We start from the raw sequence: 19311 nt of genomic DNA on the forward strand, positions 1-19311 counted from the left end.
TTAGAACTCTCTGGAGAAATGGCTGGTTCTAGGGCTGGGGCAAAGAAAATGCAAGATGGCCTTGGAGCACCCTGTAATGCCAGAAATCAAAGAAGTCAAACAAACGAAAGATACGAATATGTCAAAAGAACACAGGAGCCAACTTGAAAGAGCTCCCAGTGGACAAAGTTAAAACAATCTGAGCCACAAAATAAATAGTGATAGTACTAGGTTTTAACCTAATGAGTAAAATAAATAAGCATGAGTCTGTGCTGATAGAAAATAAATAAATGGCAGAGAAGGGATGAATCGTCCTTACAGAACAATTCCAGATAATAAATGTATGAGGAAGGAAGAATTTAAAAATTGCCATGAGGGTGCCTCAGGAATCATTAGTCTGGGCAAGATCCATAGACAGATGCTCGAATTAGCAGACAAAACTTTAAGAATTGGGACCTTTGCATGGCCTGAATATACCCCCCAAATATTTATTAACTAATGCGGTGGTTTTAACTGTGCCCACAAATTCTTTGCTGTTCCTCCCTCTAAAAGGGAGAGCTTGAGTCACCTCTCCTTGACCGTGAGCTAGACTCGTGTCTCTCTTCTAACAGAATATGGAAAAGGAAGACCAGCATCTTTACGGTGGGGAAACTTGGCAGACATCCATCGCCTCTACCATGTGTTCAAGATCAGCATCAGCGGCAATAAGTCACGGTACCACCATGAGACCCCAGGTGCCTTGAGGATCCATCAGCTGGGTTGCAATCTCATAATTCATAACCCCAGGCTGATCGTGAGAAAACATCGACAAACCCAACTTGATGGACGTTCTACAGAATATTCAACCAGTATTCAAAACTTTCAAGGTCCGGCAAAGTGAGGACAGACTGAGAAACTGTCACTATGGACACGTGACAGCTAAAGGCAACATGGCAGCGTGCACAGGATTCTGGAACAGAGAAAGGACCATAATAAAAAACTGCTAAAATCTAAATAAAGTTTATAGTGTAATAGTGTTATACCAGCGTTCATGTCCTAGTTTTGGTAAAAGCATCATAGCTATGCAATGTATTCACATCTAGGGAAACTGGGAGAAGGGTATTGAGGAACTCCCTGTACCACCTTAAGACTCTTCTGTAGATCTAAAATTATTTCAAAATAAAAAGGTTTTTTTGAATGGGAAAGTCATGTTCTATTGTTCAGGGCCCAGCCACACTCCTTCCTCCAGGAAGCTTTCCCCGATCTCCCCTGTCCACTGGGCTTGCTGTTCCTCAGCATGCCCCCAGCCCCACAGCCTGCCCCCTCTGCCACTCTCGGGGCCCCAAGCATGTAAGACCTAAAGGGCTCCACTTCTTTTTTGGGATTAGAGGAACCTTCCAAAGCACACTGCGAGCTTCCAGACAGCAGGGGCTGACTCTCACGTCTTGGAGACCTTCAGAATCTGTGCCTTCCATGGGAGAGTGGAACTGAGGGACCCCAGGCAGGCTTGGGCCCAGCTGGGAGCTATGGGTGTCATTAGGGGAGAGCACTGGATGAAATCCTTTCCCACAGAGCTTGTTACCTCCACTGGTTTATTCTGGGGGCTGGGCAGGGGTCTCTCATGGAAAATGAAGTTATACCCAGGAGACAGCTCACTGGATTTGCTCACTAGAGGGTTATCTGAGATGCCATCCTATATGGGGGACACCTGGGCAAAGATGACAGTGAGTGCCTGAGCCCTGAGTGCCGAACCACCAAGAACTAAGGCACTAGGTGCCCTGGCACCTTTGCTGTGGGACCCCTCCACCACTTGTCCAAACCCTAGACAACCCATCTACACTGAGGGCAGCAGGGGCTGTTTCTGGACTCTGAGCAGGGCATGGGGACCCGTGTGCTGCAGGAGGGCCTACAGCACTACCGGAGGCAGCAGCTGCCCTAGAGTGTCCCTGCCCCCCCAATCAGGAGCTCTGCTTGGGCTCACATTGGCCAAGAACAGCAGCCAAGTCTACCTATGGTCAAGTGGTTCCTCCTCATTGCCCACTGATGGGGAGCCAAGGCCCAGGGCCAGTTAGCATAGGCCCCCTTCGAGGCTCTGGTGGAAGGTCAGGTGACAGGTGGAGCAGTGTGAGGACAGGTAAGGGCCATGGAGAGGTTGACACCCATAATCTGCCCCAGGCTACTCCTCTTGCCCTCCAGTCACCCCTCTGGGATGTCTCTTCCAGACCCATGGCTTTGGTTATGACTCACAAATGCAGATCTCAGAGAGGTTCTTCCTCCTCCAGATCCATTTATCCCTCCAGCCACTGGACCCTTCCCCTGAATATCCCAAGTGCGCCTGCAGCTCCAGCCCCAAAACTCAACCTCTCTCCTCACACCTATTCTTCCAGTTCCCCTTCTCCCTTCCATGACTGGCAGCTAACATCCATTGTCATCTTTGGCTCTCCCTCACCTCACCCCCACATCTATCCCTCAGCAATCCTACCTCCTTAATCTATCACCCCCTCCCTAGTCCAAGGCAGGCCCACGGGAAGTGATCAGTGAAAGTTGTGGTAGGGATGGGATCAATGAAGGGAATGTGGGTTGGTGGTTGGATAGCTGGGTGGAGGATGGATGGATAGATGGATGGATGGATGGATGGATGGATGGATAGATGGATAGGTGGGTTGGTGGGTGGGTGGATGGGTGGATGGATGGATAGATGGATGGGTGTGGATGGATGGATGGATGGACAAACAAGACCAATGGGTGGACGGATGGATGGACAGACTAATGGGTGGATGGATGGATGGATGGATGGGCGGATGGATGTAAGGAAGGAAGGAAATGATGGGACTTATACAGCTTAGGCTGCTTTGAGACTGGAGTCATTATACCTGTCAGTGCTTTTCTTGGGCAACACTGGACCCTTAGTCTGGTAAGAGCTAGGTTGAACATACTGCTTCAGGGAAGGTTCCAGAGCTTAGACCATCTCAAGGTACTCTGTTTGAGGAATCAAGAATACTTGAACTTCATAGGGCACAGAATGGCCCATGCCAACCACTTCTGAGATTGGCCCACCCCGGGGGGAGGCCGGAGCAAGCAAAAGGATGCCAGGTGCTGCCACATGGAAGGTCTTTGGCCTCTGAACTCTGTCCAGGACTCAGGACTGGACCGGGAAGATGCCATTCCTCCCCCCATGAGCCTCGCAGGCCACCCGGAGACATACACAGGAAGAGGCGTCACGTGGACATCTCTTTCTTTTTACAAAGACTTTATTGTCTGACATGCTTGACAAAAAAAAAAAATTACAGCCACAATCAAGTTATGCCAAAATGATTGAGGAGCACGCCATCATCTTTCATACCTCAAGGACTTTTAATGAATTTTCTTTCAAAGTAACAGCTGCCTTCATAACTTTTCTTTTCCACATAAAAATACACCATATTCTGAAGATACCTTAGGAAAAAAAATTATTTAAGTTTATAGTTCTTGGTCCGCATAGAAATTCGGTAGAGGTGACTAAAAGGGCCTGTGTCTTCTCCACCCGACATGTGCCCGTGCGCCGTGCATCTGGGCTTCCCCAGAGACTTTGTAAACATCCTCACCCACCAGGAACCACTCGGTCAAACAGAGTCCCCGAAGTCCCACACCCCACAGAGCGCGCTGCTGCTGGCAGACTCCCCTCGTGGACAGTGAGTCTTGCCCCATGGGGACCCCTGTGCAAGCAGGTAAGGAATCGTGGCCTCCTGGGATGCCAGGGTGCTGGGCTCAGAGAAGAGGATCCCTCAGCGCTCCAGGGGCTCTCTCTGAGACACGGACCAGAGAGGCTCTGAACAGGACCCTTAAAAAAAGAGAGGGAGAGAGAGACTTGGGACCATGCATTGCCTCGGAGGGGCGGAGCTTTGAGTCCCGGCAAACCAGAGGCCCTGGAGCCAGACACTAAGGCTCAAGTCTGGCTTCTGCCCCTTTTGAGCTGTGCACCCTCGGGCAAGTGACGTCCCCTCTCTGATCTCAATCTCCTCATCTCTAACATCAGGCCAACAGAGCTGACCTTGCAGGACCGCCTGGCATGAATCAAGATTGTGTCTGCAACAGGGTGTGGTAAGGGCTGGCCCCAGGGCGGGGCTGAGGGCGAGGTGAGTAAGGCCCTCCTCTCAGGTGCCCAATTTAAGGAGCTACCAAACAGCTGGGCAAGAGAGAGAAAGGATGCTGTTTAACCCCATGTCTTTCAAAATCAAATTCGATTCAGAAAAATATCCATGGTGAACAAAATATCAAAAATTTCAATAAAGATAGAATTGGACCCTGCACGTGGCGATCCCGCCTCTCGGGCCTCGCTCCGATGAGACCCTGCTGGTTCCCTCGCCCTCACAGATTCAGCCCAGCCCCCCCCCCCCCCCGCCCCGGTCCTAATGTAAAGGAAAAAAAGGAAAGGCGCTCTACATGAAGCTGCCAGCGCCAGGGCCTGCTCTGCCACTGGGCCACCCTCCCGTTAAGAGGACACACTGGCAAGGACCAGGAACCACGCAGCCCCTTCGGCTGTGGGTCCAACAGACAGAACCGAAATGGAGCACGGGAAACCGCACTGAGGAATGGAACCCCATTGGAGGACAGTAAGGGGAAACCCGGGGTCCACTTCATTACGTTAAGAAGGACTGTGTGTGTGTGTGTGTGTGTGTGCACGTGCGCGCACGCCCACATGGGCACAACCATGTGGCAGGGTGGCCTCGGTCTGCGGCCCCTCCAGCCTGCCGAGTTCTGCAGAGCTGCTCAGACCCACGGGTCTGTGACTCGGGAACCTTCCATCTGGTCCTGGGCACCCACATGGCTCGTTCTATAGAAACACTCTCCCGGGTCCAGGCTCCACGCGAGCACCCAGGGTGCTCAGGTCACTGTTCAAGATGGCAAAGCTGCCCATAGGAAGAAAGCGGGGTCACGAGGTGAGGCAGACGGCTTGTTGGCCTTGTTGGCCTTGTGGCCCGAATTCCTGAGACGTCCCTGATCGCTCCCTCAAGGGCCTCAGCTGTAAAGCAGGCCCATCTCCTCCCCAAGCCCTGTGGGGGGCGGGGGGCGGGAACGGGTGCCACTTGCACCCAGGCTCCAAATCCTCCCACACACCCCCAACCCCGGGGCTTGCTGCCACACAGACCTCGGTTAGAGGGCGATTTTGTGCGAGAACTTCCAAAGCGTGTCCAGGAGCAGCAGCTTCCCAAGCCCACGAGTGGGTCCGACTGAGAGGGATGAAGAGTCCGTCAATCCCCAAGCAGGACAGGACCGCAAGCTTGTTAGGTCCTTTGACAAGGTACACGCAGAAATGTACACGCAGAAAACAGTAATGAGCACAGAACCCCTGCCAGGGACCCACAGGGTCCTGACTCCGGGTGACGGAGGCTGAAGAGTCAGGGGAGGCTTTCTTCATTCCAAGGCCTCAACCCATCAGCTGGGCTGCTCCCGTGGCCAGGCAGCTGGTCTGCGTGGAAGGAAGGGTGGTTGGGGGTCTGTGCTCTCGGCCAGGCATGTGTAGCTGATGTGAGCAGGAAGGGCTGAGACAGCAGGGGCAGTCAGGAGTTCCGGGGTGTGGGGAGGTCAATGACTATGGGCGGATTCACAGGCTGGTAGTTCACGGTGCACACAGACGCGTTCACGTAGGTGGTTGTCCCATCTGCCATGACACCGTACCCTGGAAAGTAAGCACACAGCCGTCAGGGCTGAGGGAGTAAGGCCAGGACCTAGGGTAGTGAGGTGGCCTAGGGGGCGTGGTAGTCAGAGAGCACTCCGCTGCAGCTGGCTCAACAAGCCAGGGCAAGCTACCGAAACCCTCAACTCGTCCTCTTCATCTATAGATAGAGGTGATGACAGATGCTCCTTCCCTGACTGCTGCAAAGGGCAAATAAGATAATAATCCACATACAGTGTTTGTTCAGCCCGGTGCCTGGAAAGCACATGGGGAGCACACAGTGAGATATCACCATTGACGACATCACCACCATCATCATCACCACCATCACCATCATCATCACCACCAACATTGCCATTATCGCATCATCATCATCACCACCATCATCACCAAGCCACCCTCATCTCCATAACCACCACTACCATCACCACCATCACCATTACCACCATCATCACCACAATCACCATCATCATCTGCACCATTACCACCATTACGATCACTACCATCACCACAATCACCATCATTGCCATCATCACCATCACTATCACCACCACCAACATCACCATTGCCACCTTCACCTCCTACCATTACCACCATCACCATCACCACCATCGTCACCATCACCATCATCACCATCGTCACCATCACCATCATCACCATCACCACCACCATTACCACCATCATGACCATCATCACTTCACCACCATCATCACCATCATCATGTACTTTCTTCTCTCAGCCTCTGCTGTCATCATACCCTTTTCCCACCGTGTCTACCTGTTAGAATCCTCATCCTTCAGCTCAGATCACCTCCAAGCCAGAAAGGCCACTTCCCCTCCTCTTGTAGGTTACCCATTCTCTGGAGCCCCCATTTTGCCTATACAATCGCGCAGGAGTGTGGTTTGGGTCACACATCACCTGGGATCTGATGGCATGTCTGGGCTGCAAAAAATGATGGCAATATTGCTATCCCAAAGCACGTGGGTTGTCCATCCCATGACCTCTCAGATTCTGCCTTTGACTGCCTGTTTTCCTCTGTGATCTCCTCAGGGCCAGGGGAGGTCTGATCACTTCTGTCCTCCGACAACACCATGCAGCAGCCCTCAGGGAAAGGGCTGAGGCTTGTTTGCTTCTGAGCTAGAAAATGACCTGATGCAGACCAAGCATATGTGAGGCCCGGGGACCCTGGCCTAACACGGACAGAGGTGCAGGAGGCTGGGAGACAACTCTGGGGGAAACCACATCCGTCCCCATGGCCCATGGGAGCCCATGTGCTTTCTGGTAGGGTGGGATGGGACAGTGTGGCCTCGGGCAGGTGGGATGAAGGCCTGAAAGGAGTAAAAGGAGGGGTATGCCAAGCTGAGGAATCAGGCTCCAGGCTAATAAGGAAAGCCCTATGTGCAGGGCATGGGCGTGTGGGCTGACCTCACCAGCACCATCACACCCGCCTTGCCCACTGCCCCCAAGTGGAAGTGAACCCCCCCATTCCAACTGTGTGGACACAGCAAGTGTCCCCACCCCCCACGAACAGAGCCAGAATACCAGGTCTGTATGTGCATGTGGTGGAGGTGGAGGTGAGGTGCCACCAGAATGTCTCAGGCAAGCAATGGGCCCTCTACATTTATTAAGCACCAACTGTATGCCAGGCTGTAGAGATGTAGGTAACTGCCAGTCTTAAGGAGCTCACAGTGAGCCTACCAAACCTAACACACCCTCCATGTTCCATCCAATGTCTCCTCCTCCAGGAAGCCTCCTTGCTCACGTTCCAAAAGCCTCCCAGGCTGGAGGCAGCAGCCAGGTGGAGTCGCTGCACTCCCAGGGAGTGAAACTTAGCCCTGAGTCTTGCCAGACTTTGCAACTGTCTTCCCACTGTTAACCACTTCAGCGGTAGCCAACTGATGGCCAAGTGCAGACAAAACATGTACAAGAGCGCACGTCGGGAAGGGGCTGACATCAGGGAGGAGGTGACCGGGTGGGAGGGAGGTGAGGGGGTCCCTCCACAGGGCCCATGAGGAGCCCCTCCCCACCCCTGCGCCGACCTTCGTGGATGTGGCCAAAGACATGCAGCCGTGGCTGGACGCGCCTCTGCACCGTGTTGAGCAGCTCCACGCAGCCCACCCGCTGCATCTTCTTGGGGACCCAGTCCAGGAAGCCTGTGTGAGGAGATGACAGCGGGGCAGTGACAGCGGCCAGACGACTGGGCCCCCAGCCCTGCAGGCCCCACACCCCAGCTTTTGAGTCTCAGAGACACGGGGTCCAGGCCTCACAGTCCCGGGCGGACCCTGCCCCAGAGCCCCAGCAAGCTCTCCTGAGGCCGCCTGGCCCCCTGCCTTCAGGGAGGAAAGCCGAGGGCTCTGCCACGGGCTGCCTAGGGCCTGGCGGCCCCGGCCTTCCTCCTCTGCAGGGCCACCCGGAAAGCCTGGCTTACCAGAGTCCAGAGCGGGCCAGGCGCTGGGGGCCAAGTGAGCCCCCCCAGACCTGTGCTTGAAGCGGCCTCCTAGGTGTCATCGCCCCCATTGCAGAGACAGGCACACCGAGGCCTGAAAGGGACAGGGGAGGCCCAAGGGCACCCTAGGGGCTGGCAGCTGAGCAGAACCAGGAGCGAGATTTCCAGGTTGGAAACTTTCTAAACAGATACCCCAAAATCATGAAAATGAACTCCATTCGCTGCAGCCTGGCTCACGGCTGGGTCAGGGTCTGCTCGCACCGCCAGCCTCCCGGAGCCGCCCCAGATGGCGGCGGCCCATTATTCGCACACGGCCGCGCAAACGAAGAGTAATCGAGGACTCCAAGTGAGCCGCCAGGGTTCGTCTCGGCCCCCCTTGGTTTGGGTGGGGGAGACAGGTTCCTGCACGCTAGGAAGGGGAAGGGGGAGCCTCTGAGTCCCCGAACTAGGCAGGCTGCCCCTGCCACTGCCTTAGTGATGAGAGAGGGAGGGAGACAGGGAGACAGAGAGACAGAGAGAGGGAGGGAGGGAAGGAGAGAAAGGTCCCACCAGGCTTGGCCATTCCACGCCCCTCTACCCCACAGCCTATAAACCCTGGAGGCAAGTACTGCCCAGGTTCACCCCTTGTCCAGGATTTCCCACCCTGGACCCCAAATGCTGCGGGAGTGATGGCAAGTTATGTGGAGGCAGCAGGAGGTGGAGGAGGCTGGGAGGGGCGGGGCTGCTGGGAGTTTGGACAGCATTCTAAGGCCTAGGGGAGTTATGAAGTGTTGTAGAGGGCCGGCATGGCATAGCTGCTAATTCAGAGAATTCCCTCTCCTGATCTGAGGAGAGTGGAGTGGAAGGGGCAAGACTCCGGAACCAGGGGACCCGTGAGGAGACCATGGCAATCATCAAAGGGACAAAAGACATTGGCCGGGACCCAGGTGGGGAGAGCCGCAGTGCAGAGGAGAGGAAGGAGCTGGGATCCAGTTTGGAGGTGGAATCGGAAGGATGTGCAGATGGACAGGAAGTGTGGGTGAGGAAAGGGGGAGGGGAGGCCTGAGAAAGCCCCCGATGGGACAGCCAGTGGGGCCCAGAAACAGACCAAGTGAGCGGTGACATCAGCTTGGACCAGGGAGGGGGCAGTGGAGCCTGGGACAAGACCTGTTGAGGATGGAACCCATAGGCCCTGGAGACTGTTGGAATGGGTGGGGGTGCAGTTCCCCAGGTGTCTCACAGGTGAGGGCATACAGGACGAAGCCGAGAGAGTGACCTTGAAGGTATTCGGTCCCCAGGATGCAGGTCAAGGGCCCAGCCCTGCCTCTCCACGTCCCTGAGCTCCAGTACCCACACGTGTAAACTAGGCAGCTGATGCTGACCTCCCTGGGGGGCTGCGAGGAGTCCACGAGGTAACACGCTGAACCCCCAGCACACAGTAGGGGAAATGAGGGGGCATGGGGGGAACTGTCCCCAGTGCCACAGCAAGTCAGACTCAGAACAGAGCTCGTCAAGGCTGATCTCCGTGCTCAGGTGGGGCCAGACTCTGCCTCTCAGCACCCACACCCCCGGCGGCAGCCCCCAGCACCAGCAGGCCCGCTGGGGGCCGGGCCAGCCAAGGCAGGGGGAAGCTGACTCTTACCCAGTGGCGGTCCGTGGGTTATCAGGATGTCTACGCCTTCAGGAATGAGGTTCCATTTCTCTAGCAGTGCTTGGCCTCGTGGGAGGTTAAAGCCCCAGCCATAAAACCACGGCTGCCTACGGAAGAAGAGCGGGCAGTTCAGAGAGAGCACAGGACTGTCACAGGTAGGGGAAGCCGCCGCGGTGCCAAATGGTCTCTGGGACAGGCTTGATCCCTAGAAACTCAACGTAAAGGTGGGGATGGCCTGGACTTAGCCAGAATCCTGACCCACTCGCAGGCTGTGGGATGTCTCTGGCCTCCTCTTCTCTTTCCCCCTTCCTTCAACACAGGTTCTGTTTTTCTAGGATGAATAAATATTATTTCTGTAAACTTTTAAAAGGAACATTTTAAAAGAATCAGTGTCAGCCAAAGACCTCTACTTCTCCAAGCTTTTCTAAGGAAATTCAGAGAAGAACATGCCCCCCGATCCCTCACCAGGAAAACACTCTCCGCCTTCCTGCCCAAGTTGGGGCAGGTGGAGACCCAGTCCAGAGAAAATGGCTTCCAAGGGGAGGATGCTGATTCCTGCTTTCCCTTGAAGCTTCCAGCCGGGCTGAGTCCATCCCCAGCTCTAAAGGCAGGACCAGAGGGACACAGACCAATTAATGGAATCTCAACTCAGACCTAGACTGAACGATGCCAATGATTCCCTTGGATTGGCTCAGTGGTGAACATGAAGTCTAGATCCTTCCCATTGGTGGGAATCCCAGATATTTCTTCTTTCAATGACAAGAGAGGATGTTTTCACCCCTGCATATCAACCAATGAGCTTCTTGCCTTGGAAACTGTTAGCAGCTAATAAGCTGTCCCAAAGGGCAATGGCTGGACCGCATGGCCCAAGGGAGCCCGCTGGATCAAAACTGTACCAGTCACCCACCATACTTCTGCACTTCTCGGTTATATGGGCAACATAAAGCCATTTGATTGGGCTTTCATTTCTTTTTTTTTTTAAGATTTTATTTATTTATTTGACAGAAAAAAATCACAAGTAGGCAGAGAGGCGGGCAGAGAGAGAGAGGAGGAAGAGACTCCCTGCCAAGCAGAGAGTCCGATGCAGGACTCGATCCCAGGACCCTGAGATCATGACCTGAGCCAAAGGCAGAGGCAAAGGCACCCTGGGCTTTCATTTCCAACAAAAACATCCCTACTATGAAGCTCTCTTGGGCCTAAGTCATTATAAGATACCACGTTAACACAGCCTGTTACGATTTACAAAGTCACCATCATCACCACCACCATCACTATCACCATCATCTTCATTACCACTGTCACCACCATCACCATCACCACCATCATCACCAATATCACCACCATCATCATCACCACCACCATCACTATCATCATCACCACCATCACCATCATCATCACCACCTCACCATCACCATCACCACATCATGATCATCGCCATTATCACTACCATCATCATCACCACCACAGTCACCATAACTTTCACCACCATCATCACCAATATCACCATCACCACCATCATCATCACCAATATCACCACCATCATTACCACCACCACCGTCATCATTACCACCACCATCACTATCATCATCACCACCATCACCATCACATCATGATCATCACCATTATCACTACCATCATCGCCACCACAACCACCATAACCCTCACCACCATCACCGTCACTACCATCATCATCACCAACATCACCACCATCACCATCATCACCACCACCATCACCATCACCACCATCATCACCACCCCACCATCACCATCACCACATCATATCATCGCCATTATCATTACCATCATCACCACCACCACAATCACTATAACCATCACCATAACCATCACCACAATCACCATCACCAGCATCACTATCACCATTGTTGTGGGTCAAATTGTGTCCTTCAAAAACGTATGTTGAAGTATGGACCCCAGGTACCTATGAATGTGACCAAATTTAGAAACAGGGTCCTTGCAGATATAATCAAGTTAAGATGAGGTGGTACCAGGTTAGGGCATGCCCCTAATCTAGTGACTGGTGTTCTTATGAGAGGTCATGTGAAAACACAGAGACACAGAGAGAAAAGGGCCATTGACAATGGAGGTAGAGATTGGAGTGATGTTGTCTATAAGCCAAGGAGTGCCAAGTGCTTGTAGCCCCAACCAGAGGCTGGGAGAGGGGCATGAAATTCTCCCTCAGGGCCCTCAAAAAGGACAAATGGTGGTGACACCTTGATATCAGACTTCCAGCCTCCAAACTGTGAGAGAATAAATGTCTGTTGTTTTAAGCACCCCCATCTGTGGTGATTAGTTATAGGGCCCCAGGACACTGACACAGTCATCAACACCACCATCACCGTCATCACTCTCATCACCACCCCCTCTGCCACCTCAGGGACTGTCACACCAGCAGCGAGGATAGGCAGCCAGGTCTCTTTCTTTCTCTTTTACAGATGAGGAGACTGAGAACAGAAATCATTGCCTACATTTCCTGACTACCTACTTTTCTGTCAGGTGCCCTTTAAGTACCTTACAGGGATGGTTTTCCTGTGACAAGAACCCTGGGAATTAAGGACTAAGAGTATCCACATTTTACAAATAAGAAACCAGAGGCTCAACAAGGTGAGCTAGCCTGGGATTTGGGTGTGCTGACCCCCGGGCTGGGCACCTCATTACCGCCTCCAGCACAAACCGTAAAAGTCAGCAGTGTGGCCAGGCTTTCATCTTCAAGGTCTCTCTCACATGCCCAAAGCTGTCCCTAAAATCCCTCTCATGGCCCCTATGTCCTTCATGGCGAGGCTGAGACCTCTGGCTCTTGACCCAACAGCTCTACCTATTGGCAGCCACCTAAAGCATGTCTTTGGAACCCTGGGCATCTCACGGAACACCATTTGAAAACCCTAATTCAGTCCCACCATGGTACCTTCTGTATAAAAAGACTGAGTGAGGTTCAGTGAGGGGCAGTGAGGTGCCCAGGTGGGGCAAGTCATGTTTGAACCCAGACCTGACCCTCTCTCCCCTCAGCCTTCATGCCTGCAGTGCCATCTTCTAGAACATGGGTTTATGTAGGAAGAAGATGGGGGACCACAGCGGCCATTTGGGGTACGAGTCCTTTGCCATTTCATACACCTGCCAAATCCCCTCCCCTGCTAGCCTTGCTCACCTGGGACTCCTGCCAGGAATGCCGGCTCCCTCCTCTTCTCCTGCCCACCCCTGACCTCATGCCACGTTTATCCTTCAAAGCCCTGTCTGCCCCAGTCTTCCTCTCACCTTGCGCACCCAGACCAGCCTGGAGGCAGCGAATAAATGAATGAATGAATCCATCTGTTAACAGATGTCAAACAGGACTTCTCCTGCTGCCTGAGGATCACAGCCTAAACTCTGAAACCAAGGATGATGCCCATATCCAAAAGACAGACCCCAGCTCCTGCCCAGAGAAACTTACTAAAAGTGGGCAGAGCACACCAGGCCACCACCTCCAAGGCCTAAGTTTTGGCCTTGGAGAAGAGGGCTGTGGTTCTTGCCTTGTTCTTATGGGAGGAGCCGAGAAGATTCCCTCATCCCTAGACACGAGTGGGCCCCAGGAGAACCACCTGTGAAGGGGGGCTGGTATCTGCACTCTGAGGCTCTGGGAGGAGAAACAGATGGTGAGAAGCAGTCACAGAGGGGCTGTCTGCATCCCTGGGTTTGGGCTGCCCAAGGGATCCCCAACTGTAGAAAGTACCTGCCAAGGGAGGAGACCAGGTGTTCAGGGCTGGGGAATAGCATCTGCATGGGTTGGTCTGGGGACAGTCCCCTCAGAAGACACCTCCTATCACTGATACACCCACAGAGGCTGGCCCTTGAATAACAGAAAATGCACCTCACACACACGCATACACAATCTTATACCCAACTCCAAGGCAATGTTGGGGTCAGAGAGACCTAGGTGAGAATAGGTCCACCTCTTCCTACCCGTGTGACTTTTGGCAAGTGACTCAATTTCTCTTTATGCTTCAATATCCCCCTCTGTAAAATAGGGTTGTTTGGAAGGATTAAATCCATTAATCCACGTAAAGTGCGTAAAACAGTGCCTGATTCAGTGCATTGCAGCTGCCTTCATCATTTCCATCACCACCATTATCACCTTCATCTTCATCATCACTCTATCACCATCAACATCATCACCACCACCAGCACCATTATCACCGCCATCACCACCACCATTATCACCATCACCATCACCACCACCACCATTATCACCATCACCATCACCACCACCATCAGCACCACCACCATCACCATCATCACCACCACCACCATTGTCACCATCACCACCACCATCATCACCACCACCACCATCATCACCACCACCACCATCATCACCACAATCACCAACACCATCCTCACCACCATTACCATCACCACCACCACCACCACCACCACCACCATCACCACCACCACCATTGTCCCACCATCACCACAATCATCATCACCACCACCATCACCACAATCACCATCACCACCACCATCACCACCATCACCACCACCACCATCACCATCATCACCACCACCACCACCATTATCACCACCATCACCACCACCATCACCACCACCACCACCATCATCACCACAATCACCACCATCGGCACCACCATCATCATTATCACTATCACCATCATTATTGTGGGCCCTTCCAGAAACTCACCCATGGAACCTTCATGAAAAACCTTTGACCTAAGGCAGAGCTTTTCAAATTGCATTTTGATGGGTCACAATAACATTTTTTTAATAAGAAAATAAAGCATCCAAAAAAAAAAAAAAAAAGAGTACCTCCTAGCAGGGAAAGGATACTTCAGTTAAATATATTTATATTTAAATAGACACCCATGGCTGGATATACTGAGTCACAGTGTAAAGTGTTTTTCCTACCATGGTTCCTGGTCAGAAAGAGTCGTGCTCCAGCGGCCAGCCGGGACTGCTCCTGCCCTAACACGCTGAGCTCCCGGCTCTGCCATCTCTGAAGCCCAGACTCTGGGCATACTCACAGCCGCTCTCTGGCTGAGCCAGGCCAGAGTCACTGCAGGGAAGGCTGCAGCAGCCTGGGAGCCACTCAGAAAGCCAAGCCTAGTGGCCCTCCCAGGAGCCCAAGCCCCATCAGCCTCCTGGGAAAGAAGCAACGTGTTTCTGGCACTGCCTTCCAAATACAGAATTCATTCTTCAAAAATCTAATCAAATATTTACAAGACGGGATGAGGCCTCATCTGCATGAAGAGAAGGCGTCTGTTAGTTCCTGTGAGGCACAGCAAGGGGTAGCTTCTTGAAAGAGGCAGCTAGAAACAAACCAGAGACCTCAGAGGCCCCCAGGAGCAGACGGACCCACGCAAGCCTCCACCTGCCCCAGCTTCCCCTCTCCCTTCCTCTCGGACAGGCATTTCCCCGTAGATACACCTGCCTAGCTCTTGGAAATACACCGCCTCCGATCCTGGGAACGTGGAATCCACCCTGCCCCCGGGGAGGCCCTGAGAGCTTGCTCAAGGCACCCAGGTTAGCATAAGGCACCCTGGTTCTACCCCTGGGCTGGTGACTTCACCTCTCCCAGCAGGATCATGATGCCTGTGCCCCCAGACCCTACCCCATGAGGTGCTTCTGACCCTCTTGCTAGGTGCTATGACCCTGACCCAGAGGGGAGGGGAAAAAGGAGAGTGGGAGGAGGTTTAAGAGGTTAAATTATTCTTCCACTATGAAAACTCCTTCTAAACACCCATGAGCTCCGTCAATGGGAAAAAGGGGAGGTTCTAGCTTGTATTGAAATTTTAGGGGGACCAGGAAGAGCCAAATTATTCATGCAAACATCCAAAGGAGATATTTGCCAGGATGGCCTGTGGGTTGGGGAACACCCTCGTCAGGCCAGGGATTTCTCCAGCACAGCGAGGGACAGACTCTTCATAGTGACCTCAACTCAGAGGTCTTTAACCAGCCCACAGGACCTGGAAATCCCTCCAGCCCCTCCTGTGGATGTCCGCTCAGGTTCCTGCCATGGGAAGGGGAGACAGAAGGGTGGGGCCGGGCCTTCTTCAAGGTGAAATCGGCCCCAGATGCTCCCAGCATTCTACGTCTGGTCCATCATAAGGCTCTTTGGGGCCAGAGCTGAAGTCCAAGGTTGCCCTGGTTTTAAGACAGAGGCCAGGGCAGGCAAGGGCTCACAGAGTCCGCCATCCAAGCAGCCAGGGTCCAGCCTACGCGCTAGTGGCCCACCCACCTGGGGGCAGCTGTGGTCTGAGACTGTGAATGCCCAAGACAGGATACCCAGGGCCCTGCAAAAACCCCACCCTCATCTCCAACGCGACCTGGCATTGGACCCAGCCATGCCACACTGAGGGCCAGGAGCCCGATGTCTGCGTACTGTCCAGGACACATCACAGACCCCAAGGAGGGCGGATGAATCAGAATTCCGACTGAGCAATAGGAGGCGGCTTTATGTCCTGAATTTCTGTCTTTCTGTTCTAAAGTAACCATTGGAATAATTTTCTTACAGAATGATAGTTGCCATGACAACCAGAGCAAATTTTCCTTTTCTGAAACAGATGTCTCATTTAGTTGAAAATTAGAATGTGAACAAACCCATGGGAAAAATTAATTCAAACTTTAACAGAGCGCTGAATACAATGTAATCTCTCAGAGGTTAACCCCTTAACAGCTTTTTTGTGCGCTGATGGTAACCTTCGAATCCAGGCTAATTAAGCCCGCTTAGCCAATATAAATGACCTCCTCGTGGCCAATCATTAAACGATTTCCCCCTGAAGCATGAATCCCAGGTCCCCCGACAGCAGACGGGAGGGGATTACGCCCGTCTACAGAGAACGCTGAAGCCCAGTGCTCTCTGCTTGGCCAGGTAAGGCACACGGCTCCTGGGCGGGGGGGGCACCCAGGGGTCACTCGGTTAGCCTGGGCTATGGGCACCCCATTTCCGGGGGATGCTGGGGTGTGCAGGAGGAGGAGGTCTGGGGTGCCCTGGGGTGGGGCTGGGCCTGGTGGTGCACCCAGGCCAGGGCACGATGCCCGAGGGCGAGCATCTGGAATTCCCTTGCCCGGAGGCCAAGGTGGGGGGCACCCACAAAGGCACAAATCCAGAGCCTCTCCATGAGCCCCCAGTCCTCACACCCACGTGGGGGGGGCAGCTGCCATCACTGCTCCATTTTACAGATGCGGAGACTGAGGTGCGGGCAGGTACAGAGATTTGCACAGGGTTACCTGCTGACCAAGTGAGACGGGGGTGGGGGGTTAGGGGGGGCTCAAACCCAGACAGCAGATGCCGGAGCCTGTGCTCTCTGCGTCCGGGCCAGATTTATGCAAATAGGACCAGGAATCCCGTCTCCCATCTCCTCCGCAAACCCCACTGACTTCCCCATCTCCGTTCAGTTAATCAGTTAACCCTTAACAAAGTCCTGGGAGGCTCCCACTTTAAAGACAAGGAAATGATGGCATAGAGAGGCCAGGTGGTGTGCCTGAGGGCACAGAGGGGGCAAAAGGGACATGGACCAGGGTTCCCGGCTCCTGCGTCCTATGCCCAAGAGGTGGCTGACCCAGAGAGGACCCTACAGGGGTGGCCAAGCCACGGGATCCCACTCTTCAATGGCAACAGCCTGCTGTCCCTCTGAGCAGCTCCTGAATGCACCCTGTCTGGTTCCAGCCCAGCCCCTGGCCCTGCTGGGCCCCCTCTGAGCTGGACAGGGAAGAAGCACCTGTGACTCTGGCTCCTGGTGCCCCAACTCTCAAGTGTTCCCCCAGGTGACTTCCCTACTCCAAAGCCTTCCACGGCTCCCTGTGCCTAGAAGACAAGCTCAGACCTCAGAGTGTGGCACACAGGGCCCGTGGGCTCTGCCCCAGTCCCCCTCTTGGACCGTCCTGCTCAGATTTCCCCCTGAACTCACCACGTGCTGGCCACAACAATCCTTTCCATTTGCTGAACACCGCCTGCCTCTCCCCATCTCTGGGTTCTTGCTCCTGCTTTTCCAGCCATCTGAAAGCCGTTCTTAGCCTCTCCTCAGAGTCCATGACCCATTATTTGTTAAGGCTTGGCTTAAAGACCACCTCTTCCAGGAAGCTTCCCTAATTGCCTCTATCCCCCAAGCACAGGTGACCCTCCCTGCTCCGAGTCCCCTCATGGTGGCTCTCTCAGGGAAGGTTCAAACCGTCCCTAAATCCCTTTTGCCCAACAGGCAGCTGAGCCAAGCGGACTCAGGGACGGCTGGTTCCCAGTGTGTGCTAATGAACGCACGCATGATGGAGTCAATGGTCAGGAGCTCTACCGGCGGGCAGGCAGGTGGAAAGGACTAAGAATTCACCCTCTCCTCTGTGCACACTCCTGACGGTGGCCCCCGCACCCCAGAGCCCCTGGAGTCCTGAGGCCCTGAGACCTATAAGAAGCACAAGCGTGAGAACAAACCACCCATGGGGCATCCCAGTCTCTCCCAGCCTCCCATGACCTGCCTGGGTGGGCTCGTGTGCCCATTTCACAGATGAGACCTCAGAGTGAAGCCAGGCTCAGTGTGCTCTCATCCTCTGCTGCATCTTGGCTCACCTCCTTCCGGGGACCTTCCCTGCCTCCCCAGGCAGCCTGCTCCCTAGGAGTGGGGGTTGAGGGTGGCAGCCCTGCCTGGTAGAAGGGGACAGCCTCTTACAGCGGACCTCGTGGGCCAGGTGTTCCCACTTCCACTCCTCATTCTATGGGGGTGAAAGCTGCGCTCTGAGCAGGGCGCTGACCCTACTCCCACCGAGAAGCTTCTCTCAGAGATGGCTATACTGAGAGCATCTCAGATGGGGGTACCACACGTCAGTGGCCCCAAGAGCCTCCCAGAACACTCTCGGTACCCCAGGGAGGCTGTGCTCCCATTCTGCAGCTGGGGAAACTGAGTCAGTGACACACCCATGTGGCCCAAGCGAGTTCACCCCCACAGGTGGTTCCCGGACACCTGGGGACATCCCACAGTCTGAACAGCCACCGCCATCACCTGGGCTCTGAGGGAGAGAGGTCTGCCGCATTCCTGGTCTCCAGAGGGGGAGGCCGAGGGGGCCGCCGCCACCGGCCAGGGGCCGAGGGGGCTAGTGAGGGGGCTAGTGAGGGGGCAGGGCCGTGCAGGCTGGAGACCGGTCCCCAAGGACTGCCAATCACACACCTTGCCCCCCCAGCATACAGCAGTTCCGGCAAGTCAGCAGCAAGATAAGTGGAACCGAAGAATGGGGTCCTTTGTCATTCCTAATTAATTTCCCCCACCCTTCCGAAGTGTGGAACCATTCATCTTTTGTTTCGCGGGGACTGTGCAGCAGGGAGAAGGCAGACAATTCGTTTCAAACATTAATCTCATGTAGACTAGTGCGCATATGTGCAGAGGGGCCCTCTGTAAAGGAGATAACAACAAGGTGAAATGGAGGGAGATAAGGACAGGGAAGGGGCAGAGGAGAGAGTTTGTGTGAGAGAGAGAGGAATGGATGGGTGTGTGTGTGTGTGTGTGTGTGTGACATGGGGAGGTGTGCATGTGTGTGTACGGTGTGTGTGCATGTGTGGGGGTGGGTGCATGCGTGTATGTAGTTGTGTGTGCGGGCGTGGGCGTGTGGTGTGTGTGTGCAGCTGCATGTGTG

General features: G+C 54.0%; 1 protein-coding gene across 2 annotated transcripts in view; it reads right to left on the reverse strand.

Annotated features, from left to right (window-relative positions):
* Positions 1–4626: 4626 nt before the first annotated feature.
* Positions 4627–19311, reverse strand: part of MPPED1 (metallophosphoesterase domain containing 1) — a 74908-nt gene continuing 60223 nt past the window's right edge. For both annotated transcript variants that reach the window (XM_032882821.1, XM_032882822.1), the window contains exons 5-7: positions 9682–9797; positions 7654–7767; positions 4627–5617 (exon numbers count right to left, since the gene is read on the reverse strand). In XM_032882821.1, the coding sequence (XP_032738712.1) occupies positions 5499–5617; positions 7654–7767; positions 9682–9797 (349 nt within the window). In that variant the 3' untranslated portion in view covers positions 4627–5498. The remainder of the gene's footprint in view (positions 5618–7653; positions 7768–9681; positions 9798–19311) is intronic.

The sequence above is a fragment of the Lontra canadensis genome, unplaced genomic scaffold (assembly GCF_010015895.1).
Source record: "Lontra canadensis isolate GAN:19392208 unplaced genomic scaffold, GSC_riverotter_1.0 scaffold84, whole genome shotgun sequence".
NCBI lineage: Eukaryota > Metazoa > Chordata > Mammalia > Carnivora > Mustelidae > Lontra > Lontra canadensis.